We start from the raw sequence: 13480 nt of genomic DNA on the forward strand, positions 1-13480 counted from the left end.
TGCAATTGGAACCAAAACATGACTGGGTGCTTTTAATGCTCTTTCAAACCTAATGTTTTCAGGTCCTGTCAGCTCACCAGGACACCAGGGAGGCTTCCTTTACCACAGCTTCTTCAGTGGGATCAAAGTCCAGAGCACTCTTATCCAGACCCAGGAGTTCAGCTATGCGTTCAGCCCCATACAAGTCACCATATTTATTGATGACCTACAGAGCAAAGTTGAAATTGGATATGCAGACAGTCGGATGAATACAAGCACCATCAAGTTTTGTGTGACTCTGCTTACCTTCCTCTTAACAAACTTGTCCCAGTAATTGTTAGGGAAGGACCTGAAAGACAGGTAAGGAAGTTTCTAAGTACTCAAAGGATGTTCTGAAGGATCGGTGGATTAATTCATTGATTACGTCCTGAATTACAATGGATATGATATACTGATGAACAGTATGTGGATAAAAGAAAACTTTTCAAACTTTTCAACGGTAGTGTAATGTGTAATTATGTGATGCTACTTGTTGTACTGATGTAAGTGGAGCTAAAGTACACTTTTATTACAGTATATAGTACTTTTGATTGCTACACTATAATAATATTTGAAACTGACACCATAATGTAAATGTAAAGTAAGGGACTGAATAAAAGTAACTGTCTAAAGTGTTTCTTACGGAGTTGCAATGACCAAACGATCCCACTGTCCTTTGATGTCATCATCAGACGGCTGCTCGGTAATATACAAACCATCAAACTCAAGCGTCCTAGCGATCTCTTTCTCCCGCTTGAACACGACTAAAGGAACCTACGGTGAAGACAAAACAAGGTTACGTGGACACTGTTGAGCAGCATCTGGCTTTGACATGTTCTTAATCCTGATTCGTGTAACCAAAGGAAAGAAATCGGGATAAACCTTAAGGCAGTAATATCCAACGACACAGAGTAACGAGATGATTGTGTGCAGTACAGCCAAGAACGTTAATGTGGGGGCCATGTAGCCAGTGCTCTCCTGAAGAATGAAGTATTCCATTCCTCCATCATCTTCGTCACCTTCCTCCTCTTCACCATCCCAGGATCCCTCTTCCTCATCATCGAATTCTCCAGTCACCTTCAGAGAGCGGCAATATTCATGAGTTTTAGAGAGCAACTATTCAAATAACCAAACAGGTGATTCAAAATGCTAATAAATTAAAAGTTCTCTGCAAAACACCTTGTAGAAGAGCAGGATGAAGTTGATGGCAAAAGCCACAAACAGAGCCAGAAAACGAAGGTTGTAGAAATTGCGAGCCAGGTAGTTCTACAAAGAAGTAAATGTAAATGTTAATTTTCTGTGGGACAAGTTTGAACTAAAAATGTGACTGAAGCTTTTCTTACCAGCATTTTGGTTTTGTAGACTTCAAGCCCTGCGAAGAAGCTGGCCATGAACGCTGGAGAGTCTTCCTTAGGTGAGCCACGTTTGGCTCTTGGAGCTGCTTTTGCTGCTGCTGGTTCCTCAGGCGTTTCCTCTTTAGCCTTGTCTCCCTTCTCCTGATTCTCAGAGCTGAAAAACATTGCAGTGTCAGAATAATTTGACAAAGAAATGATCAGGCAGCATCTAATTAGTCAACCTACTCCGCTTTCTCTGGCTCGGATTCTGGCTTCTCTGCTGCTACTTTCTGTGTAAGAAAATACAACAACAACATTCTTTGTTAAATTTACAAATTGCACGAAACACTACAGTGTATCACATGTTGGATTCAAATACTACAATAATAGTGAGGGAAGCACCATATCTATGTTTTGAGAGAGATGAAAACAAGGCTGTGGAGGGTAGATGTATACAGTGTTCAATGAATTGTACTGTTGTATAAAACACGCCTGTTCAGCTGTTGAAATATCTTTCCAAAAACTTAGTTCACTTTCACAAATACAAATAATTGAGTTATGAGAATTACATGTGATCTAGGGCCTTATATGCCGTTGTCAAAATTGCAAGTCTATCCCTCACAGCCACATTTTCATTCACATAAAATTCAATGTGGTATCTACAGTATGCAGACTAAAGTCTAAAGATACCTGGCTCTTCTTTTTCTCAACAGGGGCGCTAGACTCTGTCAGGACTTCACAGACATCACCCAGACCAGGTTCCGCCCCATGCTTCCCCTCCTTCTTCACAGCTGGATTAAGTAGATCCATGACCACATCTGCTTCCAGCTTCTCAGCACCGGCCCCAGTCATCTGCACCATATCTGACGACACCACCAACTCGCTGCTCTCGCTTTTTTCTATTTCCAGTACATCACCATGGATCCCAAACTGTGTTGGATCAGGCATGTTACCCAAGATATCTGTCACTTTCATGTTTTTAGCACCCTCCACGAAACCCCCTCCAAACATGGAGGACCAAATAATATGGAAGAACCCGAAGATTATGCTAAAAATGCCTTTAAAGAACCCGGTGAAGAGCATCCAGAAGAAGGAGAAGAACCCTGTGATCATTTCCCTGATGGTCAGTTTCTTGAATTTCTTAAACTGTTTCCTCATACTCTTAAATGTCAACATTTTCCGGAAATCGGACATGCTCTTCTTCACAGAGGTGCAGGCCGCTATGAAAGCCGAGCCTGACTCAAGAGATGCATCTTCCTCCTCAGACAAGCCTTCAAGCAGACTGTGCAACTCCTCCTCATCCTCCTCCTCAGGTTGCTCTGCTGCATCTGGCTCAGAGATCTGAGAGGCCAACTGCATCTCAAAGATGGTGTCCTCACAGAAGTTCACAAATAACTCCATCTTCTCACTCTCACCACCTTCATTGACCACATCAAAGATGAATTGCCGTTTGGACTCTTTGACCTGAGGCTTTTCCCATTGGGTTCTGCTAGACTCGCTGATCTCAAAGTAAACCCTCTCAATTCTCTTGGCACCCCCCATGATCTCAATACGGCCCAGGTAAGGCTCAAAGTAACTGAGAACGCTTTCAGCTAGGTCTAAAAAGGTGGACAGGCGTGAGTCGTGAGACATGTGCTCTGATAGGTTAGTAAGAAGCACAGCCACATTGAAGCCGATGTCCTTGGCTGGTTCATGGAAGCGTTCCACAAACTCCTTGTAGTTGAACATGTCGTTTTCATCTGCCTCCACACAGGAGAGAAGAAACTCGATCTCAGACTGTGTGTATTGCTTTTGGCTATCCATAGACTTATGAAACTCTTTCTTGGATATAACGCCTTTGTGATCTGGGTCGTACTCCTTGAAGTTGTCAGATGTAGTGAGGTCCTTCAGTTTGAGGAACATGTCGAAGAACTTGAGGATCATTTCCATATTGCTGGAGGACTCCACTAATGTGTCAACCATCTGCTTACCGATAGTTCCATTCACCACATTACCTGTAACATGCAGTTGATGCTTTAACATTGCTAGTCTCTAACAAGTTCCATTATGATGTTCTAAAGAAAAAATAACTCACCCTCCAGAAGAGATAACATCATGACCACCATATCTTTCTGCAAATCCATCAGCTCTTTCAATAACTCGATTTGACTAGAATCCTGAAATAAATGACATTAATTGTTAAGAGGCATCATGTTTGGTAATGCTACACATTACCAGTGCCCTGACTGGTTACCTGTGACAGTTTCATTTGCATGTTTGCAAAAACATGCAGGAATCCGACCACTGCATCCCACAACCTGCTGTGTGCCAAACTTTGCTGATTCCCAATACAAGGGCCCTAAAATAGAAAACACAGTATTATGAAATGCACAGACATTCACTGAACTCTAATATAGTGTAGTAGTATAGAGTATTTGCATTACCTGAATGTACTCAGTGAGCGAGTTAAAGATTTGTTTGGCTACTGCCAAAGCTTTGGAGAAGTTAAGTTGCCCAGCCTCATCCATGACATCTTTCCCAGAGTAATACCAATAAAAATCACTTATAGATTCCTGGTGGTGACAAGAAGAACGGCCATAACAGAGGACCGAAGTTGAGTAGACTCAAGGCTATGTCTTTTAGTTTTTTTTTTCAGATGAAACTCTTTATGTAGTTTGTGTTACCTGTAGACGTAACAAGTAGTCCACAGTGCTAATGATGATGTTGACAGTAGTAGTGTTTCCGGTCTGTGTCCGCAAGAAGTTTTGGAAATCTGTTGAATTTAAAATGTAAACAATAAATAGTAAAGAGTGGCTAGCAATAAATAGAAAACAAAACAATCAAAAACAAATTCTAGTATTACCATTATTGTGTCCCTCGCACAGAAGTTGCAAAAACCTGAATAGATCCTTCGTAAAGTCATCATTTTGTAGGACTTTCGAACCTTGAAACATGAGAACTGCAATTATTTCTGGGCTGCATATTTAAAGCCAAACTAAAAGACAAATTTACATCGGTTTCAAGCAAGCAGGTGACTAGCACTTTTTTGGGGGGCTTGCTTCACTTAGGATGAAGAGCTTTAGATTGCACGCTTGCAACTGCATCCCAAGAACTGACTGGAAAAAATGAAAACCTTGTCAATAAATACACAGAAATGACAGAGATTTCAAGAAGCTGGGTTAGCGAGGTAACTTTCAAAAGAATGGTGTACAGTATATGCTGGAAATAATTTACAGTAATACTTGACATGACTTTAATAATTTAATACTGCACACATAAAGCGGAGAACCTTTTGTATCATATTGTTTCAAAGCCATACTTGTGAAAGTTAGCCATCCCTGCTGAAAAGTCCAGCATAAACCAGCATGAACTCCAATCTGGTCCAGGCTTGTTTATGCTGGTCAGTGCTGGTGTAGCTGGTGGAACAGCACAGTGGAGCTGGTAAAGCTGGTTCACCAGCATGGTCTTACAGGATTGAGTGTGAGTAGGTCAGTTGTCTGTATACCAGCAGCGTCTTTAGGCTCAAGCATTGTTTTTACTAGCATATTTCTAGATTTAACTGATTCATGATGCGGAAACCATATACCCTAAGATTAAAACATGATTTATTGTAATACATCAATATAATTTTGTTTGTTCAATAAAAAGAGCTCTTGATAATGAAAGTTTAAAATTGGAAATTGGTGTTTTTAAAGACTTTAAAGCTAATTTGAGAACTCATGTGTCAAAATACAGCTGTCAGTCAATGATTTCAAAATGTGTACATAATAAAAGTTATGCCACTGCAGTCAGGAGCATGAAATATTTTAGACAATAATTATAGCATTGATAGCAACTGCAACTGCTGAAGTAGAAGTAACTGAACCAAAGTTAAGGGCCAAGTGGGAAGACACCTTATGGACACCAACTGCAACACTGCTTCAGTGTTACTTTTACTCTATGGATTGGGACCATATGAAAACCAAGCACTGTTTAACACAGGGTTTTACTGTGCCGTTAAATATGTAACCTGCATCATGCTTTTTTTTTCTTCTTCTTATACTAGTTTCTTAAAATACTTTATTGAAATTCATTACATAACTGGTCTTTAAAAGGTGCTGTAGGGAACTTTTGTAAAAACATATTTTTTACATATTTATTAAACCTGTCATTCTGTCCTTACAGTAGAATATGAGACAGATAATCTGTGAAAAAATCAAGCTCCTCTGGCTCCTCCCAGTGGTCCTATTGCCATTTGCAGAAACTCCATCGCTCACGGTAAAAAATAACCAATCAGAGCTGCGGCCCGTAACTTTGTTTGTGTTCAAAATGTAGAAAAATGTATATAATAAGCGAGTACACCATGAATCCATTTTCCAAACCATTTTCCAAACCGTGTTTTTGGCTTGTCCTGAATCACTAGGGTGCACCTATAATAAGTGTTTATATTCGGACTATTTTAGATTGCTTCGAGGGTACCGCTGCGGAGTAACCCAGTACCTTTGTGATTCTTCATAAACAGAAAATAGACATAAACAGAGAGAAGTAGTTCTGGCTTACGCTGGTCCACCAGCACACCTGCTTCCCATGTTGGGGACCAGCAACCAGTATCCCATACTGGTCCCTGCATGCAAAACATACCTTTTGCTGGTGACCAGCAATGCTGGATTTTTCAGCAGGGATGTAAGAATCCAGCTTTGTGAAATAGCCCTAGATTCACAGCATGGCAAAGCTCTTTGCTCATTTTGTACCTCTGGTATACTCTTTAGCTTAGTGTACACCTCTTCGAACATGTATTCATTTTTTTTTCAACAATGTATGAGTACAGATTATTCATAATGTTCACATGGAAAACAAAATGTTCCCATTTAGTGAACTAGTTTAGTAAAGTTAGGGTTGGTAAATGAGCCTGGCTTTATTCTTAGTTCTGTCTTAATTCTGTGTCAGCATGCATTAGTCTCTACAAGCCAGCGCTGAAGAGTTGGCATTCATATCACCAATAGCAGGGGAGAGGGGAAAGTTTTGAGAAATGGCGACATGCCAGGGTAGAGCATTGCGAAATGAGTAGCTAAACTATATTTACCCCGCTCTGTCATGTTGACTGCAATCCAGTATAAAATGATGGAAAACAAACAGAGAGCAGACATAAGCAAATGGAGAAAGACTGAATTTCAGAAAGAAAAAAGAAGAGTCTTTGAACTTTTAGAGAGAGGATGGACATGCAGTTACAGATGTTGACAGACAGAGTTCAGATGTGTTTCATGGAATATAAGGCCTATATGCAATACATAATGAAATTAAAAGCTGGACCACATACTGTGTTACACATATATGTCATACTATTAACTGGGATCAAACAAGGCTTTATTTGTTTAGTTGTGAGTATAGGGTCATCCTGCAAAATCAGAGGTTAAAGATGGTGTTAGTATTATTTCCAGTGCAGTGGTTTTAGTTATGTTCTGTATCATACTTAAACTATGTTGCCTTTCATATGATATCTGACCCACCAAATTCAGAAATATGGCTAAGCCATATCACTAAGCCTTTCAAGAATATATGTGGGTTGTAAACATCTGGGTTGGATTTCACCCCAAAATCAAAAGAGTAAAAAAACTGAAATTAGATTTTATATAAAGCTGTATAAAAATGTCCTCAGTTGTATAAAACTAATGATAAAAACAAAATACTTAAATTTGTAATAATAATATATAGAAGTTTTTGTTACACTCTGTTAATTTAATTTTAATAATAGAAAAAATGGAATTATGGATGGAATTATTCACATTACTGTGTAACAGTAATATAATCTACTGAAAAAAATCTAAATATCTGGACAGATTACAGAATGTCGGGGTAAAAAATTAAGTCCCAGGCAAACCAAACAATGAAGAAGAAAAAAACTAAAACATTTACATCACCCCTGTCGGAAATAACTTCAGCAACTATATTCATATATTTATCTTTAGATATTTTCCATTGTTTCGCATTAATGAGGAGCGTGCCAATTATTGCATTGCTTTGTCTAAAGTTGTTGTGCATAGCATCATCACACCACTGTGTTCCTTCATTTCACCTTTGAAGATGAAGCCCTTTAATTACTGGACAATAAAGCATTTAATGTTAATGGCATCCCATAGACATTTGGCATTGCATGAGGAGAATACTGCAACTTCCACATGTTGCAGTGAATCCACGTACACAATAACAGTGCACTTGACAGGTTATTAGGGTGCAGCATTTGCCAGCTAACCAAAGGAAGGACCAGAACTGATGCCATTGCCAATGCTGTACATACTAAAAAGAAGCAAATATACTCTGCATATACATAGTATACAAACACAAAACCTGGCTGTTTTGTAGTATAATAGCAGGAGAAATCAAATGCATGTCCTGTTATCAAAACAGTTCACATTAAAAGTGCAGCTAGAGAAGAATAAAGCTTATTGGCTTACTTGACCCCTCTTCAGTCACCATCCCAAGACTTTCTGCCTTATTTTGCCTTTCAAACGCATTTAAATCCAGCACACTGCCAGAGATACAGAATTTATAAAATTATTCCAAATTAATAATCACTGTAGGGCAACACTGATAAGTACAAGAATACGTTCACACGCACCTGCATGACATCATTAGTCCAGATAAACTTTTAAAGAAGCCCGCATCTCGTTTTTCCTTCAAATAATCCAGCATTTTCTAAAATATACAGCATTAACACACATTTACCAAGATTACTTTTACTAGGGGACACAACTAACATCTAGCCAGTCAAGCTCTTTACCTGCTGGACAAGAACGTTGCCTCCATTTAGGATAGAAATGCCCAGTTTAAGGGTGCCAGTCACCATGGGACCAAGTCGGCCTGCAATCAAACAAATGCTGCTTTAGGAAATCCCATTAAGATTTTAGAGAGAGCAGAAGCGGGCAGAAATACAGATGTGTACCTTTACTGGCACTGATCATCTGTAGCACCATCTCAGCAGCCCCTCTGGCGTGAAGTCTGGCCTGCTGGTAAAGAATCTTCTGCTTCTCCATTTCTTTTTCCTGTGATACGATGATACGACAAAGTGTTGAAATTTAAACTGCTTACTGCTTACATTTTTTTTGCTACTTTCATTCAAATCCAGGAATTTCATACCTCAAACGTTTTTTCTTTTCCCTCCTCTTCCTCTTCCTCATTCTCGGCACAGCTCTATAAATTATATTATTGTATTGAAACTCTTTAAAATATTAACAATACAAATTAAGGAGGACTGATATAAATTAAGGATTCATTTCATTAAATACAACACTGACCTTTGCCATCATATCAGCGTAAGCAATGTAGAGTGGATCCTCTTCTAGGAAACTAAAAAAATTAATAAAAATAGATCGTTGTTTATCTATTATTGAATAGTATTTATTTAGTGAGTAAGTATTTAAAGGGGTCATATGATGTTGCTAAAGAAAATATATATTATTTTGTGTATTTGGTGTAATCAAATGTATTTATGCAGTTTAAGTTTTAAAAAACACTATTTTTCAAATCTTTTGTTTTAGTTAGTTTAGTTTACTTCACTTCGGAACATTCATTCATGGATTTGCGCTGCACAACATCTTCACACATGGACAAGTGTGACATCATATAACTCTGTAAATAAATACAATTTAATTCATGTCTCACAAACTTCACTTCGGAGTGGAATCATGGCAGAATATCCTGTGATGTCCACTTTGCAGGGCACTTCTGTTCGAATAGAACAAACATCTGAAGCGATAAGAGAAACATACAAAATGTGCAGAGCAGGGGGGCGCGAGGACTGGAATTGAGAACCGCTGACTTATACTGTCTTTTTACATATTGTGTTGTTTTCATCGTGCCACATAAACATAAAACCATGTCTGCATTTGTGATTGGAGAAACAACAAAAAACAAACAACAAGCGCTACTTTACATTGCTCAAAACTCCTCCATAAACACATCTGAATATTTGTGTTGAACTCTTCTGGAACAGTGTTGTAAATACAACTTAACCACTGATTTCTAGTTTTGTCCTCTATTGGAAGGCACAAGGAAACACACAGGAACTCAACATGGCGGCGGCGGCAACAGCGAGAATTAAAGTTACGCCTTCTTTCTTTGCATGAACATTTGGGCGGCATTATGCAATCTTCCCTCGTGACGTAGAGAGCGTGTTTTCAATGAGGTATTTTAGGAAGATTTCACTTCACAGATCTTCTTTATGCAGATCTTCTTTATAAGAGCATGTGACACTCCAAAGAAAAAGCAAAAGTTGAAATAACATCACATGACCCCTTTTAATAGTAAGTATTTACATCTATGTACTTATATATGAAAACTTCACCTTCTTTCTGTCAGAGCATTGTGACTGAAGTGAAGGATGAGCTGATGAAGAGGGTCCGGCTGAACTTCAGCTTCTTCTTCCTCTTCTTCCTCTACCACAGTCATGTGAGTTTTCTGCAGGAAGTTATAAAAGTTATAAAAACAGCATTTCCCACAATCAACATTTTTTTTTCTAACTTCAGCTTTTTTCCTATAACTATAATCAAAAGTCTAATTTTATAGACATTGTTTTCTGTGACAGCTGTTGATGATGCACGAACACACTCTAACACTGCAATCATCCTCTCACTCAAACCATGCTTCTCTACCCAGGGCTAGGCTAAATTCAGAATTTAAGAATTGGCTCCCTTTCAATTAAGTGTAAATTTTAATTCAGTTGCCCATGTCCTGTAGGATGAGGAATTGGAACAAGGAGCAAAGGAAATTAGTGAATTGCAATACAAAGAAATTTAAAAGTGGTCAACACAAAAGCAAATTCATGGCAGATCACTTCTACTGTAAGTCTTGTAAACTGTTTGAAGAGATCAATTATAGCAGTCTGGAAAATAAGACTTGCATTAAAATTACCATTATCTATATTTCATACATTGCATGTATGATAACTTGTTTATGGGTAATTCATTATGAAAAAATTAAATGTTTTAAAAAACTACTATGAATTTCTTTGAACTTCAAATTACATTTACATTTCTGCTTTCTGTTCTACTTCAGTTCAAATTTAGGAGCTAAATTCTCAATTCTAAATGGTGCACAGCCCTAAACAAATAACTTCTACAGTATTACAAATCAAACCATTACATCACATACACTTCCTCATTAAAACACTAAAAGCTGTTCTCCCTGCTCTGACCACAAACATATGAAATAAACACATTTGATACTTTATGCAATTTAGTTTCAATCCAGTCATTTTCACTATTATGCTTCCAATAGTTTGCTTCCTGATTTTCTGCAAGAGGCTCTGGATTTATATTAGACATGCAGTTATTTTACACAAAGACACACTTACTGTAAATGTAATCAAGATCAGTTTTCTCTGTTCAGGCCTTGTGAAGTGACTTTAAATCCAATATTTAAACTTAAGAAACTACTGATATGTGACTTTACTTGGACCAGATGTGTTGCACAACTGGGCTAAATTTGCTGGATCCTGGAAGTCCACTGGGCCTCAGCTGAGAAACACTTGATGGGATGACATAGTGGCCTGAGCATGCTCACTGGGGCCTTGTTGGATGCTCCAGAATTACACAGGATCCAATGACCAGCTCAGGATAAACATGCAAATTCACATGGCAATGGAAATGGCTTTGTAATGTGTGTTAAGTGTAACATACTGCTGTAAATTAACATTTTTCATTAACAAACAAATATTAAATATTACGAAAAGGGTGTCTTCACAATTCCCAATTATCAATGTTTACCATTATATTAATACTAATAATAATAATATTACTAAGAATTTATTCCAGAGTAATTAAATAATTCATCAGCGCTCAAAAGAATTCCTGCTAAATATGAAACACATTATAAATAGAGCTGTCAAATGGTTAAATGTGATTAATTGCTTCCAAAATAAACATTTTTGTTCTATATATATATATATATATATATATATATATATATATATATATATATATATATATATATATATATATATATATATATATATATTGAAAATGTTGTATTATATTTATATATTTATATTATTATATTTTATATTATATATATATATATATATATATATATATATATATATATATATATATATATATATTTAAACTTAAATATTTATCTTAAATATATACATGCATGTGTTTTTATTTATATATACATAAATATGCATAGTGCACACTCATTTATTATGTAAACAAAACTTTTAATTTGGATGTGATAAATCGCGATTAATCGTTTGAAAGCACTAAATATAAATAATAATATGTTATATATTCTCATTTAAGACGCGCAAATCAGGCGGGTCGATTTACACTGCCGACTCAACTTTGGCTGACACATGATCTCTACATGAGGTGAACATGCCACCGACTCTCACAACAAACGAGACTTACGAAAGAAAGACGACACCCAAAGAATAAACCAGAGCGTCGCGGGGAACGTCCGCTCCTCTTACCACGGCTGCGCTGAAACGGACTGCTTTTCTAGTGAGATGGCGGGAACTGAGGCTCAGCCGAAACTCATGCATGCCTTGGCTGCTGTGCCTCGGTCGGTAGTGTGTCACGTAACCAGCAGAGCTGAACACAGGCCAGGATGAGTACATGAGGCGGGCAGAGACGTGCTCCCGCACCTTAGCGGGCACAGTGCTGGCCACAGAGCATTCGGCCGCCGAGAAGGCACCAGCGGGCACACACAGCACACAGGGCAGCGCTGATGCCCGCCCGGTACTTACTGCCAGGTCCTGCACTAGCTTCTCCTCAAAGGAGTACTCCTCTGTCTCTATCCAAAGTCTTTGATAGCCACTGAGGTAGAGGTTAATTGAGCGATGCCTGAAGAGTGGGGGGGAGAGGGAGGTTAAGAGGAAGATGAAGGAAGGAGGTGCATTCTGTGGTGTGAGAGGAAGATGTACAGTCCATGGCCTCATCTGACTGGTCACCTTAATGAGGAAGTCCATGAAAACTACCATTTAAATGATCATTGTTGCACAAAAGGATACTTGAGGTCCAGAACCTTCCACCCACCCTGAAACTTCCCAACGCTACATAAAGCGAAGAGACCCACCAGAAACGGAAGGTGACCATTCAGAGTGACGGCGCTAACTGTATGCTTGTGCTCAGCCCTTGGAGAATGGAAGAGGAGGACGAGGAGGTTGGGATCATGAGTTCTCTTAGTCTGACATTACCGTTAGCATGGAGAACAGACGGTCAAAGCTGGAGGTATGGTACACCTTTTCCAGCCAAACGTACCGATAGCCATTCAGGAAGTAATTATTATTTTTGTATCTGAAGTGTGTTATGGAGACAACAGAAAGGGAGAGGTTTTAGGAGGAAGAAGAAAGGAGCATGAAAAAACACCAATAAAAACACTTTTGCAGCACATTTCAACAGGATGGCACTAGAGGGAGTACAGAAGGCATAAAGACGCATATGGAAGGAAGGAATAACTATTAAGAAAACTTTCACAAGTACCTACTGAGTCAGTATATTTTAAAGCTGAATGCTGTGAATGAATATTGCAAAAGCTGACATTGTAATTTAAAGGCTTTCAAGGGCATACCTTGGTAAGTTGTAGAGTGGTGCCATGCGGAAACAGGCAACCACGGCACGCTTTCTTTGCTTCGACAGCAGCTTTTGAAACACCATCTTCTTATTCCTCAGCGGCTGCTCAACCTGAGAGTGAAATGTATGTAATTTTGTGACACAAATAAATGTTTTATTTCTGAGTGTGATTAAAAACTTTAATTAAAATGTATTAGTCTACTTGCTGTTGAAGACAAAAATAGGCGGTAAAAAAGAAGGAAGCTAAATGTGACTCTGGACCACAATAGGCAAAAAAATATTGCATGGGTCAAAATTATCAATTTTTCTTTTATGCCAAAAATCATCAGGATATTAAGTAAAGATCAATTTCCGTGCAGCTATTCAGTAAATTTCCTACTGTAAATATATAAAAACTTACTTTTTGATTAGTAATATGCATTGCTAAGAATTCACCTGGACAAATTCAAAGGTGATTTTCTCAGTATTTAGTTTTTTTTTACACCCTCAGATTCCAGATTTTCAAAAAGATATATCTCGGCCAAATATTGTCCGATCCTAATAAACCATACATGAGTGGAAAGCGTATTCATTCAGTATGTATAAATCTCACTTAAGACT

The 13480-nt window shown here is 38.1% G+C and overlaps 1 protein-coding gene across 3 annotated transcripts in view; it reads right to left on the reverse strand.

The window, feature by feature from the left end:
* Positions 1-13480, reverse strand: part of LOC127938466 (ryanodine receptor 3-like) — a 79827-nt gene that overhangs the window by 3290 nt on the left and 63057 nt on the right. For 2 of the 3 annotated variants that reach the window (XM_052535098.1, XM_052535096.1), the window contains 23 exons: positions 12879-12991; positions 12055-12151; positions 9652-9764; positions 8603-8654; positions 8445-8498; positions 8251-8350; positions 8089-8168; positions 7927-8003; positions 7763-7836; positions 6394-6411; positions 4195-4275; positions 4016-4104; positions 3776-3904; positions 3586-3690; positions 3427-3508; positions 2043-3346; positions 1599-1642; positions 1362-1527; positions 1198-1284; positions 901-1095; positions 662-792; positions 286-328; positions 78-205 (listed from right to left, as the gene is read on the reverse strand). In XM_052535098.1, coding sequence (XP_052391058.1) covers positions 78-205; positions 286-328; positions 662-792; positions 901-1095; positions 1198-1284; positions 1362-1527; positions 1599-1642; positions 2043-3346; positions 3427-3508; positions 3586-3690; positions 3776-3904; positions 4016-4104; positions 4195-4275; positions 6394-6411; positions 7763-7836; positions 7927-8003; positions 8089-8168; positions 8251-8350; positions 8445-8498; positions 8603-8654; positions 9652-9764; positions 12055-12151; positions 12879-12991 — 3362 coding nt within the window. The remainder of the gene's footprint in view (positions 1-77; positions 206-285; positions 329-661; positions 793-900; positions 1096-1197; positions 1285-1361; positions 1528-1598; positions 1643-2042; positions 3347-3426; positions 3509-3585; positions 3691-3775; positions 3905-4015; positions 4105-4194; positions 4276-6393; positions 6412-7762; positions 7837-7926; positions 8004-8088; positions 8169-8250; positions 8351-8444; positions 8499-8602; positions 8655-9651; positions 9765-12054; positions 12152-12878; positions 12992-13480) is intronic. The other variant, XM_052535097.1, reaches the window with a different exon arrangement.

Source organism: Carassius gibelio, chromosome A20, assembly GCF_023724105.1.
Source record: "Carassius gibelio isolate Cgi1373 ecotype wild population from Czech Republic chromosome A20, carGib1.2-hapl.c, whole genome shotgun sequence".
Classification (NCBI taxonomy): domain Eukaryota; kingdom Metazoa; phylum Chordata; class Actinopteri; order Cypriniformes; family Cyprinidae; genus Carassius; species Carassius gibelio.